The 20,278-nt window shown below is 44.6% G+C and overlaps 2 protein-coding genes across 2 annotated transcripts in view; one reads left to right on the top strand and one right to left on the bottom strand.

The window, feature by feature from the left end:
* Positions 1-14,258, bottom strand: part of SUSD6 (sushi domain containing 6) — a 50,641-nt gene extending 36,383 nt beyond the window's left edge. The window contains exon 1 of the mRNA XM_044271494.1: positions 14,025-14,258. The gene's annotated coding sequence lies outside the window, so the exon portion shown is untranslated. The remainder of the gene's footprint in view (positions 1-14,024) is intronic.
* An 87-nt stretch (positions 14,259-14,345) lies between these two features.
* LOC122921497 lies at positions 14,346-18,382 on the top strand. Its single transcript, XM_044271493.1, has 2 exons — positions 14,346-14,397; positions 15,879-18,382. The coding sequence occupies exon 2, from the start codon at positions 15,880-15,882 to the stop codon at positions 18,112-18,114; it is 2,235 nt and encodes a 744-aa protein (XP_044127428.1). The 5' UTR covers positions 14,346-14,397; position 15,879; the 3' UTR covers positions 18,115-18,382.
* Positions 18,383-20,278: the final 1,896 nt, after the last annotated feature.

Here is a 20,278-nt window from a genome sequence, read left to right as displayed (position 1 = left end):
AGGACTGCAGGATACCCAGGGTTTGTGGTTGTAATTAAAGGGATTCAGTCACCAGATTTAACCCTATTAGCGATGTGCATATAGGAATAGGCTAGTTAGGTTTAGCTGACATTAGCACATCTAATGTCAGCTAGCTTAATAGGGTTAAGGCCTCATGCACACGACCGTTGTTGTGTTCCGTTTCGCAAAATGGGGTTCCGTTGTTCCGTGATCTGTGTCAGTTTTTGTTTCCGTGTGTCTTCCTTTATTTTTGGAGGATCACCAGACATAAAGGAAAGTAAAAAAAAAAAAAATCTAAGACAGGTTTGCCATGCAAATGATAGGAAAAAAAACGGACGCGGACGACAATCTTGTGTGCCTCCGTGTTTTTTAGCAGTCCCATTGACTTGAATGGGTACGCAAAACGTTTTCCGCGAAAATAATAGGACAGGTTATATTTTTTTCACGGACTGGAACCACGGATCACGGAGGTGGATGACAAACTGTGCATTAGCCGAGTTTTTAACGGACCCATTGAAAGTCAATAGGTCCACACAAAATCACAAAAAACGGAACAACGGACACGGAATAAAACAACGGTCGTGTGCATGAGGCCTAAATCTGGTGACAGAAACCCTTTAATGGCCAGATAAAGCAGATCCCTAGGGAGTTAACTGTGTATATGCCTGACCCTTTCTCAGGGAAGTTTTACCGTGACTTTATCCCCTCTTGCCATGCACGCTGTCTAATGTGAATGACCAGCCTTTGCTTGTCTGACACCAGATATTTATTCAGCGCCTGGATATCCTGCTAAAATATCTCCAGGTCATGCTCTGTGCAGACAAGAAATGATCGCACCTCTAAAGCTTGCAGAATTGTGAATACAGCTCTGAACTATAACAAAAGCCGGAAAGTAATATCAGCAACAAGCGAAGATATGCAAGGTATTTGAAAGTTGCTCAATGTTTTAGATACAAAGAAATTTCCTCTTGCTATTTTTTTTTCTATTAAAAGGGGTATCCCCACAAACATCTTTTTTCTAACCTATTTCCGATGATAATTTTAATGGGGTAAGCACTTTAATTACTGTCCTACAAAGAGGTACAGGTACTGCCATACATTAAGGTTTTTTGGAGCAGTTTTTGTAGTCGAAATCAGGAGTGGATATAAAAAAAAAAATAAAAAAAGTTGAGATGTAGTATCTGTCCTGAAGATAGGTCATTAATATCAAATCGGGGGGAAATGACTCCTGACACCCCGCGGATCAGATGTTTGAAGGGGTAGCGGTGCTTGTACTAGCACTGCTTCAAAATTACCTGTGCGTCGCCTCGCTTGTAGAGGCAGTCCAGTGTAATTACAAAAAAGTCACTTGAAGGTGACGAGCGGTTGGAATTACACTGCACAGCCTCTATAAGCAAGAGAAGACGCTGGTAATTTTAAAGCGGAAGCATCACTACCCCTACAAACAGCTAATCCGTGGGGGGTGTGGGGAGTTGGACCCCACCGATCTGAAGATAGGTCAAGATTAGAGATGAGCGAAGCAAGCTTCAGATGCTACATCTGGGAAAAACAAAAACACAGAAATAAGATAATAATGCACTTAGTAAAGTAGATGCAAGCATTATATATGGACAAAGTCATAGAGACACTTAGCCAATATATTTTGATCAAAACACATCTGAGCCCGCCTACCAAGCGCCAAGGTGGTCTTAGGTCAGGCGGGTCCTACGCTAAACCTACCTAAGTCATTGGGCTTCTATGTTCAGGAGCGCAGATGCCGCACATATGGTGTGCTGCTCCTAGTCACCTCCATGTGCGTCAAGCAACCAATGGGAGGAGGAGCAAGCACACCTATATGTACCACCTAATCAAGGTGGTCTATGAGATAGAAAGGGCAAAAGTGCAAAGGAACGCTACTCCCAAGACAAAATAGGTGCGCATTCACACTTAAAGGTGCCACTCCCTCAAGCATATACTACATAAACAAAAAACACAGAAAAAACAAAGATTTAAAAAAAAAAGCTACATCTAAAGCCAGTTTGCTAAAAAAAAAATATATTATATATTATAATACTGTATGGAGATTCATCTCCGTACAGTATTAGAATGTATGGGCTCCGATAATCCAAAGTCGCAAGCAACTTCGCTGACTAACTTTTAGAGATTCCGCAACCACACAGTATATAATTAATAAAAAATATATACTTTATTAATACATCATCTATAATATTAAAAAGTTCACAACAGCCGTATGCATATACAATAAAAGGAGGCAGACTGGGCAGTGTAATCAAACTATCCCACAGTCAGGCCATACGCAAACAAATTCTGCGTCTCCCTCTAACACATCACTCGCCACTACTCCCATAGTAAAGTGCAAAGTGAATCATAAATGGAGGAGAGTTACACAATTCTAACATGATAGATAGTTCAGAGAGGGACAGTCCACTAGAGAATAAGTAATCAAATACCGACCAGGATGACTCCAACCCCGACGTACGTTTTGAGTCAAGCTTTCTCAGGGGATCATCCCCTTTCTTTGTTTGCGCTTGGTCCGAATGTGGGATAGTTTAATTGATTACACTGCCCAGTCTGCCTCCTTTTATTGTATACCAGAAGAAGAAACCGGCTTTGCATGGGTATATTTCATTTACTGTATGTGTGTGTCCCTTTAACAGTGACCTCCACAGCACCCTGTCCCTTTAATGCTAGGGCTACACGATGACATAATGATAGTCTATGGTGTTGCACTGCGACATGTCACATGCTGCGACACAACAGTCGGCAAAAATCCATCCAAGCATCACAGTCGCAGCGCAACACCATAGACTATCATTATAAAATATTGCGCGACACATGTAGCAGTGTCGTTGTGCCCTATGTGTCGTGCGACTTATTGTCATTGTGTAGCCCTAGCCTAAAGCGGACCTACAGCAGTGAAGAAAAATGGCTGGGTTGTTATGGAAACCTGGAGTAAAACTGTGTGTATGTGGAGACTAAGGGCCTGTGAGCTTCTATTGGCTGATAAGGGACATGTGACCGTGTGTATGGCAGTTGGTATATGAGTGAAAGACTTGAAGGCTTGTATTGGGTAATGCAGGTAATTTTTGGGGAATATCTCAGGACCCGGTCTAAAACCTTCCCGGACAACTGATGTATCTGTGTGCTAAATTTGGTGAAGATCGGTCCAGTCATTTGGTCGCGCATAAAGAACAGACACCAGGACACACAGAAACTCCTTGTGTACCGGCATGTTACCTCCACAGTATTCTTTCCCAGATAGTAAGTGATATGTGTACCAAGTTTAGAAGAAATTGATCAATGAGTTTGAGTTACAGAGCAATATAGAGGCGTATGACCCCCACAAGATTTCTTTCCAGGTAGCAAGGAATGGGTATACCAAGTTTGGTTGAAATCAATGGTTGCGTTTTTGAGTGATCGCGGAATATACATACACTATATATAATAAAAAAAAATATAAGAAAGATAGATGCATTCTGCTGTTATGAACTTTTTATGTTTCAAAGGTTATTTACTGAAGTTTCGAAACAGTAGATCACAAAATACAGCAAGATAAATGAAAAGAAAAGGAATGAGTAACATTCCAATAAGGCCTCTTTCACACGAGCGTGACGGATTAGGGTCGGATGCGTTCAGTGAAACTCGCACCATTTTGCAAGCAAGTTCAGTCAGTTTTGTCTGCGATTGCGTTCAGTTTTTTCAGCGAGAGTGCAATGCGTTTTGATGCTTTTTTCACTCGATGTGACAAAAAACTGAAGGTTTACAAACAACATCTCCTAGCAACCATCAGTGAAAAACGCATTGCATCCGCACTTGCTTCTGGATGCAATACGTTTTTCACTGAAGCCCCATTCACTTCTATGGGTCCAGGGCTGCGTGAATATAGAACATGCTGCGTTTTTCATGCAACGCAGAACTGATGTGTGAAAAAAAATAAAAATGCTCATGTACACAGACCCATTGAAATGAACGGGTCAGGATTCAGTGCAGGTGCTATGCGTTCACGTCACGCATTGCACCCACACGGAAAACTCATGACTATGTACCCAAGTGTAAATATATGGGTACATAGTCACAAATTATTGGTCAGATGGTTATGAACTTTTTAATATTATAGATGATGTATTAATGAAGTATATGTATTTTTCAATAATTATATACTGTGTGGTTGTGGAATCTCTGATTGGTGTAGTAGTGAATCTAGTCTAATCACCCAGTGGGAACAGGTCATTTTGGAGCCCTATATTTGTTGGGGTCAATCGGAACCAAAGCAGAGTTCGGTTCCAAGGTTTTTCACTGTAATAATCAATTACCAAAGTTATTCAACTAAGTCGCGCACGACTTCGTGAATAACTTACTTCGGCTCATCAGAGCCCATACATTCAATTACCGTACAGAGAAAAATCTCCATACAGTATAACTAACTGTTTTGAGACACAGCTTTAGATGTAGCATCCGAAGTCGCTTCGCTCATCTCTAGTCAAGATTTTAGCGCCGCAAACCCCTTTAATATTTAGGGCTGTATTACACCAACAGATCACCTGACCAATTTCTGTCCAATAATTGGTGTGTATAACAAAAGATCTGAAAATCTGTTGGTGTAATACAGCCCTTACTCTCCTCACATGATCCACTCCTAAATTTTGGTTAAAAAAACTGCATCAAAAAACCTGAACGAGTGGCCGTAAACTGGGTCCTCAAAACCATGTTAAATGACCAGGGACCCAGTTTAACCTATGCCAACCTATAATATCCCTACCAAGTAGAAACGTTTCACCTGCAGATCTGCTGCGGATTTCACCTGATGCATTACATAGTAACATAGTATATAAGGCCGAAAAAAAGACATCCAGTTCGGCCCGTCATCCTGCAAGTTGATCCAGAGGAAGGCAAAAAAAAAGAGGTAGAAGCCAATTTTCCCAACTTAGGCTGGGTTCAGACCTGAGCGTTTTACAGCACGTTCCTACGCGCTGCAAAACGCTCAACAGGCAAGAACCAATGATTCCCTATGGGAATGGTTCTCACCTGAGCGTTTTACAGCGCGTACGATCGCACTGTAAAACGCCCGACGCCCCAAGAAGTACAGGAACTTCTTTGGGGAGTCTTGTACGGGAACGCGCGAAAATGGGCGTTCGCTTGTTCCGGAGCTGCGATTGTAAACGCGCATAAAGAGCACTCCATCCCGAACGCTCAGGTCTGAACCCAGCCTTAGGGGGGGGGGGGGGGGGGGGGGGGAATTCCTTCCAGACCCCAATCAGAATAACTCCCTGGATCCCCTCTCTAGTAGCTATAGCCTGTAATATTATTACACTCCAGAAATACATCCAGGCCCCTCTTGAATTCCTTTATTGTACTCACCATCACCACCTCCTCAGGCAGAGAGTTCCATAGTCTCACTGCTCTTACCGCAAAGAATCCTCTTCTAGGTTTGTGCTTTTGACCTAAATCCCCAAAATAATTTTTAAGGACGCTCCACCAACCTTTAACTTTGTAATTGGTTCCGATATGGACCATGACCGCTGGATCTTCTCCAGCCCCTCCTAGTAATCTGTCAACCCGATCCGCGATGTGTTGAACTCGAGCGCCAGGAAGACAACACACTTTTTGACAATCCCAGTCTTTGTGACAGATTGCCCTATCTGTACCCCTAATAATTGAGTCTCCCACTACCAGCACCTGTCTGGCCTGCCCTGCTCTACTGGTCCCCTGCTTACTGGAGCCGACATTCCCCTGACTGGCAGAGGGAGTGTCCGGCTGCAGCAGTGCTGCCCCTGAAAAGACATCCCCCTCATCTGCCAACCGTGCAAACTTGTTGGGGTGTGTCAGATCAGGGCTAGCCTCCCTGGCACTCTTCCCTCTACCCCGCTTTCTAACTGTGACCCAACAACCCTCAACAGCGCTGCCATGCTGAGGATTTCACATCTGTACTGAATGTCACTCCCCATGTGGCTCAAACTTTGCAGCACATGGATTTGATTTGGTAAAATCTCATCCCCTCTGCTGCTGCTGTAATAGTCGGAAAATTTCCTACACGTAAATCCAGGCGGAAAATCTGCAGTTCTGCCTAAACCAGCTTCTGCAGTTGTCCAACTGGCTCCTAGTGCAATTTCTCTAAACCTGCTGGACAAGGTGTGTGGATGAACCAACTCCCCACCCCCTCACGTAAAAATCCCCCAAATGAGCTTCGGAATTCAAGTTTTAACATGCCGTTTATGATAAGAGTGCTCCCTGTTGTCTGTGATCTGAGAAAGCGATATGATGCAAGTATCAAAGTCAAAGCGTTCAGGCTGCTTCTCTGACATATCCGAGTACAGGCCTGGGGCGAATATCTTTTCTCTCATTTTAACTAAAATCTGATCTAGGGCTGATTTTCTATCTTCTGGTTGGAGCTACACGCCAAAATGAAGTTGTGTATAAATCACTGCAAAATCAAAGCTTCAATTGTTCCCAATGTGGATATAAATTCACAAGTCATCACAAAATTTCCACCGCGTCACTTGCCATTTTCCCTTAATAGGGAACAATTAAAGATGAGCTGTGACCGCGCTTGTTATGTGACTTCATGTCGCCTCATCCTAAATGCTTTCAAATGCTGAGTCTACTTGTAATCCAACTGCTTTTGAGTTAAAGGGGTTATCCCATGATTACGGTAAAAAATGAAATTCAGACATCATATAGTGCATGACAACCTAATTCTAACAAAGGCCTTGTTCACATCTCCGGCAGGCAGGTTATTCCAGCGCAGAGCAGCCTGCAGGATCTCACCGCCAGATCCCCACTGACTGAATGGGGTCTGGTGGTGATCCAGCAGATTTCTAGCATAAATGCTGGGTTTTCGCCAGACAGCCGGCCTTTGTTCCGGATCTGGCAGACGGATCTCCGAAACCGAGATGTGAGCCCTGTACCTCACAGGATCTCCGAAACCGAGATGTGAGCCCTGTACCTCACAGGATCTCCGAAACCGAGATGCGAGCCCTGTACCTCACAGGATCTCCGAAACCGAGATGCGAGCCCTGTACCTCACAGGATCTCCGAAACCGAGATGCGAGCCCTGTACCTCACAGGATCTCCAAAACGGAGATGCGAGCCCTGTACCTCACAGGATCTCCGAAACAGAGATGTGAGCCCTGTACCTCACAGGATCTCCGAAACCGAGATGCGAGCCCTGTACCTCACAGGATCTCCAAAACGGAGATGCGAGCCCTGTACCTCACAGGATCTCCAAAAACGGAGATGCGAGCCCTGTACCTCACAGGATCTCCAAAACGGAGATGCGAGCCCTGTACCTCACAGGATCTCCAAAACGGAGATGCGAGCCCTGTACCTCACAGGATCTCCAAAACGGAGATGCGAGCCCTGTACCTCACAGGATCTCCAAAACGGAGATGCGAGCCCTGTACCTCACAGGATCTCCAAAACTGAGATGCGAGCCCTGTACCTCACAGGATCTCCAAAACTGAGATGCGAGCCCTGTACCTCACAGGATCTCCAAAACTGAGATGCGAGCCCTGTACCTCACAGGATCTCCAAAACGGAGATGCGAGCCCTGTACCTCACAGGATCTCCAAAACGGAGATGCGAGCCCTGTACCTCACATGAATCCAGAGAGCTCCCTATTCATTGCTCCAATTATTCTGCTAGATTTATTGAAAGCTGGCAGCTTAGAGGGCATGTCCTCTCTGGTAGAGCTAGTGGCAGTTGAAGGATGCAACTGAGCATGTGCATCCACCACAGTGAGCAGGAGACAGAAATTAGAAAATGCAAGTGGTGCTATACAGATACAACTCAGTAGCTGAATACATTTTTAATCACATGCAATTACAGACGAATACAGATCCAGCTGGTCTGAAAACGGTAGAATATTATTCATGGGACAACTCTTAAGGCCAACACAAGTATTGGCACATTTCTTCAGATACTAACCGGAAGTCTGAGTTCGAGAATCTGTTCTTCCTTTTAGGGAGTTTACTTCTTAAAAATAGGACAGGAAGGAAAAAAGTAAACACAAAAAGCTTGAAATATCTGGGAATGAAATTCAGACAGAACTATAGATGTTTCTCTCAAGAACGGGGAGGAATGAGTCACTGCATTTATCCATTCAATATGTCACATCAAATGCCAGGAACGGGCCTCGTCTCCCTGAAAGCGGGGTGTCAGAACTGCTCCCATCGAGGTTATTGTTCTAATTATTGGCATGATGCTAGGAGTGTGGGAGGACTACCAACCCCAGCATTGTCAGGTTCTGGCTGGTGAACATGTTATGGTAACTGCTGTCTGGCGCCATCTGGAAATTCAAGGGCTGCTACGTATTTTCTATCCAGAGACCTCGCTAGGTAGACAAGAGGTGTAGATTTGTAATATTACTTTTACTCTCAAAATCCAGTTCTTCTTTTCGGAACATTGCTTAAAGAAGTCCTCTTTAAAGGGGGTTTCCAGGCTTTTAATATTGACCTATCCTCAGATCAGCAGGGGGGGCCGACACCTGGCACCCCCACGATCAGCTGTATGAAGAAAAGACACGTGTTGTGCATGCCTGCCGTCTCCCGTCTCTCTTCCTGCTCGCGGCTATGGAATGCAGGAAGAGAGACAGGAAACAGCTGATCGTCGGGGGTACCGGGGGTCCGAACCTCGCCGTTCTGATATTGATGACTGAAGATAGGTCATTAATATTATTTTTTTAAACGGGAAAACCACAAAATTTACATTTCAGAGCAGGGGAGATTAAAAGAGAAAATGTGTCTTAGGCTACTTTCACACTAGTGTTTTTCTTTTCCGGCGCTGAGTTCCGTCCTAGGGGCTCAAATCCGGAAAAGAACTGATCAGTTTGCATTCTAATCCTAATGCATTCTGAATGGAGAGTCCGTCCCTCAGGATGCATCAGGATGTCTTCTGTTCAGTCTGTTCAGAAAAACGTAGCATGCAGTATTTTTACCTCCGGCCAAAAAATCCTGAACACTTTGACTGAACGCCTGATCAGGCTTTTTTCCCATTGACTTGCATTAACGCCGGATCCGGCGCCGTGTGTTCAGTCAAAACGGATCCGGCTTTTGCATGTTAAACCCGAAAAATAGGAAAAAAAAGTTAAAGTCCATAAATGGCAGATCCGTTTTTTCCAATGCATTTTTCCATTGTGATCGAAAGCCTGATCAGGATTCAAATGTAATCAGTTTTCACACGTTTTTCCGGATCCGGCGGGCAGTTCCGGTGTCGGAATTGAACGCCTGATTCAAACAACGCTAGTGTGAAAGTAGCCTTACCTGTAATTTTATTTTCCTGGAGTCCGACAGCAGCACAGAGCATATGTATGCGCTGCCTGAGGACGATGAGGAAAGGGCAGATTTTGTCTACAAAACTACAGGTCTCTCCTACAGAGGCATTTACTCTTTTGGCACATATTTGGCAATGTGCATGTCAATGAAAGCCCTAACACAGACATGATGTGGACAGATCCCAACACCCGCAATCTGGCAAACTGTTCCTCCTTTCCCTGGAAAAACCTGCCGGATAGTAGTCTAAGAGTATGTCCGTCCACAAAAAATTGCAACGTAAAAGGACTTGCGGAGCAGATTTTGAATCAGTGGCATCCGAATTTATCCCTAAGCAAAGGGTGAAATCTACAGCAAATCTGCAACAATGCAGCGGTGGAGCATTCGCTACGTTTGGCCGTACTCTTACTCTCAGTAGCAGTCATGCCATCAGCGACTAATTACTGAAAAGAAACAACATGGCCACAGTCTCAGCTATCTATGTTCCACCATTTTGTACTGTGCTGCCCATCAGCGGGTGCAATCACCCAAGTGCTGAATATGGCCAGGACAGACAGGACCTGGGGACAATTCTGGAGCTGCAATGGTGGCTACTGCATGCTCTTGCCTCCCATAGGTGTGACCTTCATCCAAGCTGCAACCTATCAGCCAGTATAGAGGAGGAAAGTACATTGAATTACTAGGAAACCAGACTGAGCACATTCAGTACACTACCCAATAGCGGCTAATGTTACCGGCAGTGATGGCCGGCTGCCATGTTTGTTACCACTTACGCTCTCCGCTACTTCCTTCTGTTTCATGTTGCCCATTGTTCCCCCCAGATTAGTTGCTTCCATTCATTTCACTTTCACTTCAGCCGGCTTCCTGCATTATGTCTATCCTTCCTATCAATGTCTCACGCACACAAATCCTCCCTTCTCCTACACATGGCCACCGCCGACAGACATGGACCTCAAGTCTTACGTTTGGGTGCAAAAACAAAAAAACTTTATGAAGACATTTTAGTAATCCTCCCGCAGGCCAGACTGTGTTTTTGTGAACGCTCTCGCAGTAAGGATCCTTTGACATGAGCGAGTTTTCCCGCGCGGGTGTGATGTGTGACGTAAACCGCACACATCACACAGCCGCACTGAATCCCGACCCATTCACTTCAATAGGTCTGTGTACATCAGTTTTTTTTCACGCATCAGTTCTGCGTTCCATGAAAATCGCAGCATGTTCTATATTCTGCATTTTTCACGCTGCCCTGGCCCCATAGAAGTGAATGGGGCTTCAGTGAAAAACGCATTGCATCCGGAAGCAAGTGCAGATGCCATGCGTTTGTCACGGATGGTTGCTAGGAGATGTTTTTTGTAAACCTTCAGTTTTTTATCACGCGCGTGAAAAACACATTGCACCTGTGAGGGAAAAAAAATTAACAACTCAATGCAATCGCAGACAACACTGCCTGAACTTGCTTGCAAAATGGTGCGAGTTTCACTGAACGCACCCTGAACGCATCCCGATACAAACCGTCTTGTTTGTGTGAAATAGGCCTAAAGGGATGACCACACGGGCGGATTTTACCATATTTATTGCACAGTATGAAATAAACAGCGTAAACTGACAATACTGCGGATTTACAATCCGCGCAGCAGATCAATTTCAAATTTTTTCTGCAACGTGTGTATGAGACTTCATCAAATCTCATCCCGTTTCCTGTTATTCTAATACGATGCAGACGCCCCCCACAGCAGATCTGCCACGTGGGAACAGACCCTAAAAGGGCCATTTTATTATGGGAAAACTACTTGAACAATTGCCTAATGGATCTTTTAAAATGTGATAACAGCGGCCATATAATGATTTACACTGCAGTGCTGGATGTTATCCCTGTTCTCGGGGAATGAAGGCGGAGGGAGCTTCGTGTTGCTGCCGCCCTGACCCCGGCACGTACAGAGGACACGGCTGTAGCTGCTTCCTGGTTAATACAGGAAACCATTGCGCTGATATGACAAGGTCTTAACACAGGGAAGTGGCAGGGCCGAGCGAGAACCACAACATGGAGCATCTCACCGATTGGGGACCCTCTATCCAGATGTCCCTGCTGTGATAGTGGGGAGGGTCTCCTAACGCGGACTGCCTCTATTAGATAACACCAGGAACTGGATCCAGACTCTCCTTAGAAATCAATAGGCACCCTGCAGTGCTCAGTTTTGCCAGCACAGGCAAGACGCACTTTAATTTGGGTACTGTAGAAAACAGAAAAGGCACCCCTCCATCAGTGCTACCAGCGGTGCACATACACATAAGATAAAAGATTGAAATGTGACCATTTTGGGCAACCATCATATGAAAACGTAACACAGAAGACCACCTGCTATGGTCGACATCTGATTTCTGTGTCACGAAAATGTTATCCGCCAGGTAGGAAAATTTCAGCCATGGACGGCTAAAAGTACGAAGCCTCTGCCTGGCAGCCCCATGGAGAGCCCGGTTCCTCACCGGAACTCCAAAAAATGCCTTTCGCGCAGGGCAGAGTAGAGCATCGGAGCATGAACTGCTCTGATGCTCAAGTCAGGGGGGGCTGCATGGGTGAAAATGGGGATATGTCCGGGTTCAGCTCTGAACCCGAACAACCCCTTTAAGTGGGTTTTTCAGGACCTAGATATTGATGACCCATCCTTAGGAATGTCACAGATATTAGATTGATGGGGGTCTGACTGCCAGCACCCCCGACTAATCAAAGTGTTGCAGAGCCAGAAACTATACAGTGTACCCAGCAGAAGTAGGGGGGCTCCATAGGCTGTGTAATGGACGTGCCGTGTACAGCAGATCAAGGGAATGGGAGCAGAGCTGCAGTAGGCAAAAAACTACTAATCCTTCTGCTCCCATCCACTGTAGTCTCTGGTGGCGGCTGCCAAAAACAGCTGACTGCTGGTATCTGCAGCCCAAACAACCCAAAATACGAAGCGAGGGAACGGAACTTTACCCTGTAATTCACTCTTGTATACTTATAAAGCAATTTCCTATCACTGTTATAAGAATCTCCATAAGCGGGAGCTACAGAATATCAGAGCAGAGAGCCCTTACATCTGGTCATCAGATACTAGGGGGTTGTCTCCTTTTATAATGAGTGCAGCCTCTAAAAACCCTGGACCCTGCAAAGGAAATGTGTACGCCTGCATGCTGACCACTGAAATGGGTGGTCGGGCCGAGTCCACCGCTGTGAGAGCCACTCTATGGTGAGGACAGTCTTACAGGACATAGGGGAAATTCTGAAAACATAAGAACATGGGGGGGGGGGGGGTATTTGCTGTTTATGCAGTTTTGGTTTAACGGCGCACTATAAAATGTCCAAACAGCCAGAGGGAAATAAATAAATTAGGGCAGTGCCTATAGCAACCTTTCATTTTGGACAGCTCCTTTGGAAAATGAAAGGTGGAATCTGATTGGTTGCTATGGGCAACTAAGCCGGTTCTACTTTACACCAGTTTGATACATTTCCCCCATTGAGTTTTATTTAATGCGGTTTAAAAAAAAATGTATTTTTTCCTCGCTGTTTGGACATTTGCTACCCCCGTGACGGGGTCCTCTCCCGCGCACTGCTCGGTCCGATTTGGGGACAGACGGAGCAGTCGCTGTATGAACACAAAGCTGCTACATTACGTCAAAAGAGGATATAAAGAGCATCATATTCATCTGGGAACATGGCTGGGGGGGTCGAGTACAGCACCAAGGGCTGCCGCCAGCCACAGGCAATACTATTTACCCCCGGGTCAGGAGACGACATAAGTAACGAAAGAGTACAGCACCGAGCACACACACAATACATATATGAATACAATAGGAAGCTACAGCACTGAAGGCTCGAGCAAAGTGGAGACCAGGTACAATGGGTAATAATAGCCTATGGTGGTGTACACAACATTATATATATATATCCATCAGCACTCAGCATACAGACAACACAAGCAGCCACTATCTTCTCAGCACTGTACACACGACACACACTGTATACATAGCACACAGAGTATACATTACACACACTGTACCCCCTATCTAACAGGTACACACTGCACATACTGTATACATAGCACACAGAGTATACAATACCCAGGTATACATTACACACACTGTACACACAGCACATACTGTACACAGGTACACACAGCACTTACTGTATACATAGCACATACTGTACACAGGTACACACAGCACTTACTGTATACATAGCACACAGAGTATACAATACCCAGGTACACACAGCACCCACTGTACACACAGCACCCTCTATCTAACAGGTACACACAGAGTATACATTACATACACATTACACACACACTGTACCCCCTATCTAATAGGTACACACAGCACATACTGTATACATAGCACACTGAGTATACATTACACACAGCACATACTGTACACATTACACACAGAGTATACAATACCCAGGTACACACAGCAGTATACATTACACCCACTGTACACCCTAACAGGTACACACAGCACATACTGTACACACTACACACAGAGTACACATTACACACACACTGTACCCCCTATCTAACAGGTACACACAGGTCACATACTGTACACACAGCACACAGAGTATACATTACACACACTGTATACATAGCACACAGAGTATACAATACCCAGGTACCCACAGAGTACACATTACACACACAGCACCCTCTATCTATCAGGTACACACAGGTCACAGCCCCGGCTGCAGACCACCCTGTCTCCCGCGGACGCTGCAGGGATACTCACCGGCTCCTCGGCCCCCGTGTCACAGTGTCGGCCCCGGTCACAGAGTCGCCAGTTCTCCGGTGTCAGTCCTCCTTGTTCCGTCTTGTTCTACTCCCGGAAATGACGGCCGCGGCTGAGGACTGGTGGGGGCGCTAGGGGGCGCTCCTCCTCCTGACATCCAGAGAACTATTGTGTCACCACAACATGGCGGCCACGGTCTCTTTTGTGCACACTGCCCCTGGGCGGCTTCCTCTGTACTTGCTGGTGTCTAGAATGGAGTTTCTGCTGGTAGGTGTGATGACGTAGAGGGGGGGTCACATGGTCTGCAGCGGTCACGTGACCCCCCACGCTCTGGTTTCCTGTCTCCACAGAGCGCGATTTGGAAAGATCTGCAGTAAGTTTGCAATGTGCTCTGTGCATGGAGGGATTGTGGAGGCTGGGGTAGAAAGGGTTAAATGTGTTGTATGCAAGCTTAGATTGCAATTCATTTTACTGGGTGAGGCTGGTGCTTACTGGTCAGTGTGGGAAGGAAGGCTGAAGGGTTGGAGGCCAGGGTTTTATGGCCTGCAGGGAGGAAATGTCATAAAATAAAACATCCCCCTCTAAATCTGTAGCCACCACTACCTCACTGGCCCCTGGCGGTCCTGCAGCAGTGATGACATGTACATTGGTCATGTGACCGCTGCAGCCAATCGCTGGCTTCACTGGTAAGGTGACATGCATGCTCATATCATTGCTGAGGCCACTGTTTGGCTGCAGTGGTCATGTGATCAGAGTACGGGACATCATCACTGCAGGAGCAGATCGGTTTCCTGCTCATTGACCATGTTATTAAAACTTCAGGCAACACCTTTAAGTGGAGTTAAAGGGGTTATTCTGGAAATAATATTGAAGACCTATCCATCACTTTCACATCGGTGGGGATCCAAGTCCCTGCACCCCCGCCGATCAGCTGTTTCAGGGAGCCACAGTGGGCACTTACTAAACACTGTGCTATATATTGTATACCGGCTGTGCTGGGTATTGCAGCTTAGCCCCGGGAGCTAAAAACATATATAGTGGGAAGGATGTCACAGCAGTACAGTGCAGGCAAAAGGGAAAGATCCCCTGCTTCTGAGCGTAATGCATCTAGCTGTGCAGCTGAAACATAGAATAATATGGCTGAAAAAAAAATTAGGAAAGGCCAATCATAACTGTCCCTTCACATTTATGATTGTACATAGAAGCACAGGCTTTTTTTTTTTTTTTTTTTTTACACTTTAGCTATAAATAAAAATTTTCAGCCTAGACAGTTTTTCTTCAGTAAAATGATGACAGAATATCAGCTACAGTTATGGGGAATGTCACTTCTCTCAAATATCAATAGGGGGGCGTTAAAGCTGCCCCTAGAGTGTAGATAGCGAGAGCTTCTCCTCCCGACTCGCCATATGACGCCAGCCTCCATTAGTGCAGCTCAGATATATTCACTCGCATGGGGCACAAGTCAAAGTCTGTACAAAGAGGGGCTGTGGTTGGCAATGACACTACCGGTGAGGCCTAGTTCACATTTCAGTGTTTTGGTCAGTGATTGGGAGCCAAAATTAGGAGTGGAGGCTACACAGAGATAAAATAAAATGAAAAGGTTTTTACCTGTTTTGTGTTTTTGACCTGCACCCGGATTTGGTTCACAATCACTGATCGAACACTGACTTGTGAATGAGACTTTACAGAGTCCATGCTTCGATAGGTCACAGCACAAAATACACAACTTTACATGGGTGGTTTTAATGTTATGACTGGTCAGTGTATATACTTCTGTTTTCTTATCCGTGTAAGTAGGAAGAGAGAAACATATTGTTATGACCGTAAATATTTTTTGTGCTTCTATTTCTTCAGAATGCCATACTGTATAGTGCAGGGTTGTCCATCTGGTAGTGTACACCAGGAAGAGGGCGTTATCTTACATGTCTTCCCACCAAAAAAGGAGACTATCTATTTATGGCTCTCGAAAATTAACCAGGATTTTGGAAATGTTGACGAGTTTGTGGAAAAAGTCCTTCAAGGTAAAAAATCTGACAAGTATCGAATTTGCTCAAAGCACTTCAGTCCTGAAAGTTATTACCCCTTTGACGTGTACAAGAAACGCTTGAGACCTGATGCGGTCCCAAACATTTTTGAGCAGCTTTCACCTGCTCCACCAGCGAATCAGAAGAGAAGGGTAAAGCGACGTAGAACAGAGGACAGTGATTCTTTGGAAGAGCCTGGATCTTCTTTGGTCTGTAGGCATTGTAAACAGAACATTCAACCAAAACCCATGAATAGGCTCGCTAAAGTCAGTTATATTGGAAAAAAAGATAGTATGACGCAAACCGACCCAAAAATGGTGGCGCAAGAGCCTTCAAAATGGGATATTCAGTTAGCTCACATATACGAAGATGGGGACTTTCAAAGAACACCATTGCCTTTCCCATCACGCAACGTCACGGTGGAGCCATCAGGTCCTGTAGTGAAACAGGAAGCCTCATCAGAGGTGGCTATGAGAGATTCTACAGTGGGCTTTTCACCTTTTACAGTACAAGCACATGAAACTACTCCAAATGCTTTGCAGGAAACACTAACCACTAATTTAGGTTCACATGGATGTACCAAACGTGTAATAAATTCAGCCACCGACTACAGAGACTTTTCAACTGAGATCAAAGAAGAGGTTTGTGGTACACAGAATCACAATTTGAGTGAGATGCTTCTGTCTTCCAAAAGTGGAGATGTGACTTATGATGATTATGTCCAAGAAAGAAAGTTTATAGTTTTTGAGAGTTGCCTTGATGCACTCTTTAAGAAAATGAATTGCCAAAAAGTGAGTTCTTGTAACCAGCCAATAGTGCACGTTGAAAAGGAAAGGATCGGCTCGGCCATTTCTGTATATGGAACGTGTGCGAGAAACCACCGACAACACCTATGGCAAAGCCAGCCTAAAATTGGGAACGTGCCCGTGGGTAATCTTTTATTGTCATCGGCTATCCTTTGCAGTGGATCCTCTTATCTAAAAACGGAACGTTTTCTAAATTTGCTCGGGGTTTTACATCTAGATAAAAGTACATATTACACAAATCAAGAGACGTATTTGTATCCAGCACTAAACCAAATATGGGAAGACGAACAGCAAAGGCTCTTTGCACAGGTCGGTAACATGCCCGTCTGTGTGGCTGGCGATGGACTATGCGATAGCCGAGGTCGCAAGGCCAAATACTGTGTGTATTCCTTGATGGACGTTCACTCCAAAAAAATCTTAATGTACAATGTTGAACAATTGCAACCTGGCTATACTTCAGTGGGTTTGAGAAAAATTGCTTGCAATAGGGCTATACAGTTTCTCATTGACAGCTATGTGAACGTTCAAATGTTATGCACAGGTAGGCATGCTGGCATCAGAAAAATAATGAAAGAAAAATTTGGAGGCATCATCCATAAGTTTGATATCTGGCACTTGGCCAAAGCTATAGGAAAAAAGCTACTCTTAGCGAGCCGCAAAAGAAACTGTTCTGAATTGGCCAACTGGGTTATTCCCATCAAAACCCATCTTTGGTGGTGTGCTACTACGTGTGAAGAGAACACTGACCTGCTTGTGGAGAAGTGGAATTCTCTCATCCATCATGTTATAAATGACCATTCTTGGAATTTTGCTGGTCAATACAAATCCTGTGCCCACCATGAACTCTCCGACACTGTGAATCGAAGAAGAAAATGGATCCGCGCTGACAGCATTGCACATAAAAATCTGAAGCAAATTGTGCTTAACAGAAAACTTCAAAAGGACTTGCGCCACCTCTCCTATTTTTGTCACCCTGGTGAATTTGAGGTTTTTCACAGCGCCGTGCAAAAATATCGCCCGAAACGCATCGTCTTTGGTGTTGACGAAATGATTGCCCGTATCCAGCTTTCAGTTTTAGACTACAATAATAATGTTCATCGTGTGCAAGAGCTAGCGAAACGGCAGACAAGGTTTGTTCACCCAGTCGGAACATCAAGATTCAAGACTGCTTACAGGATGGCCAGGAAAGAACCAGGCAATCAAGAGTTCATCTTCTCAGTCATTCGGCAGGTCCTCCACTTTGCAAGCGGAACGCTTTAAAAAACAACTTTAACACAGACACAAGCATTTTTTTTCTTGGGTTGTGAATCGATCTTTTGAGCATAAAAGATGTTTGCTAAATAATTAGAATTTAGATGATATATTACTTTACCTCTGACAAATGATTGTTTTTTATAAATATTGTCACATTCTAATTAAAAACAATACTTATTTTCTACAAATTTTCCTTTAATTTGCACACATGATGTTTATTACGTTTCTTTACAAAACTTTTTTAATTATTTATTTTGGGAAAATAAAAACATTTTGTTACCATTCAGTTTGTATAGTTTCCTGTTTATAAGGATGGAATTACACAGGCTGTTTTTTGGGCAGTTCTTGATGCCGTTTTTTGAGCCAAATACAGGAATAGATTCAAAAGAGAGAAGTAGGTCTTTCCTCTATACTTGGAGTAGGCAGCCCCAGTGAGGTGGAGATCTATGGGGAGGGTCTTGAGATCTACTTGATCCTAAGACTATACTGGGACTATGATCAGGCAGATTATCAGGAAGGAACATTGATACAAACACCAATTCCCAAGAATTGGCCCATGTAAAGGTGGTGCTGATCACTTGAACGCACAAACACACGTTGATCGGGTAATTGTTTATGCTGACACCAAAATCAGTTTCTGAGCAGCAGATTGTGCTGTGTAAATAGTGATCTGCTGCCCAGAAACAGTCTGAATGGGGACAAGCGATTGTAGTAGTGATCACTCATCGCCATGCAGTGGAGGCGATTGCTGCATGTAAATGCATCTCTCTCCTCCTCAGACGAGCAGGCAGTTATGGGAAAAGAAAGATCCTTCCCCATCATTGCCTGCTCTTTTGATATGTGTCAACACGCCATAAGTTATCATGGGCGTTGCTAAGTTCTTAAAAGTTACTGTCCCTGGATGGATATCACTTTTTACATTAAATTTTAGGCTACAAAGCACTGATCAGATGCAGTTGAAGGCAACATACACAGCATTCACATCCTCACATGTGTCGTCTTCTTGGATTTGAGTCATTGTCTTTCTTCATCTTCTCCGTCTGGCAAGACCACCACAATGTTTCTTCCAGCCATGACTAGCCAATGCAGAGTTTGCTGCCTTATACCTTAGGTTCCTAATTTTTCCATAATCCCAACAAGGAAGAAATGAGGGATATTCTAACAATAATAAAGCATGTATTCAACCATATCTTATTAGAAGAGACAAAGATATTTCTTAAAAACTTTAAAATCTACGCACAAAGAAAAAAACAGCACGTGGTGATCCATAATAAGATACCACATAAGGAAAGAAGCCTAACAATATAGAAGCCAGGCTGATCACAAACCAAACAATATCCCACAACTGATAGAAAAAAATTGCATGGAGTAGGGACTGGTAAAGTGTCACTGAAATGGGAAAGAAACTTGATATAGCAAAGGTTTTGATCAGTGGGGGTCTGAGTGTTAAGACACCCAGCGATCCCTAGAACAAGGAGAGAGACATAGCGCACTATGAACCTGTCTTCTGCAGCGAGAAAAAGGGCGTCTTCTTTCTAGCGATCCTCTAGAAACCCTCACAATAAAAACTTTGATATGTTGCTATGATATATGGAAACATTTTTGGGAAGTTAAGTGACGCTTCGGAAGTCGAACAAAATGGAATAGGTAAAACCTATAAAAAGTGTAGTGTTCAGGCTGAAGGACTAGTATGCACCAACCCTAGGGTTGTGTCACCTGCACACTTGGCATTGTATATTGCGCTGGAAATAAAACTGGTGCTTGGCCTCCAATCTACCCGTTGGTGATCGACAGGTGGCTGATCCCTGATCTATGTGTTTCCTTCTTTTTCAGTCCACTCTTGGCTTTTGATCAAAAGACTGCATTTGTGGTTCCAGCCTAACAATGTTCATTGGAGCAGGTGGAGTTATGTGAGGGATCTCATGCCTCTGATATTATGAAGAGTGGGTATGAATAGTCATCCCTCTCACTGGATGGTTGCTTTAAAAGGGTTGTGCTCAAGATCTCAAGTTATTCCCTATCCACAAGATAGGGGATAACTAACTATCGGTGGGGTCCCAACCACTGGTTACCCACGGATCCCTACACTGGGTGTCCTGTCCTGATGGAGCGTCAGGCCGAGCTTGCACCCTCCTGCAAGAGATTGACACATGTACATCTGTATGACCAG

The sequence above is a fragment of the Bufo gargarizans genome, chromosome 11 (genome assembly GCF_014858855.1).
Source record: "Bufo gargarizans isolate SCDJY-AF-19 chromosome 11, ASM1485885v1, whole genome shotgun sequence".
Classification (NCBI taxonomy): Eukaryota; Metazoa; Chordata; class Amphibia; order Anura; family Bufonidae; genus Bufo; species Bufo gargarizans.
The sequence above is the reverse complement of the archived record's forward strand: the minus strand, read 5'-3'. Positions and strand labels throughout refer to the sequence as shown.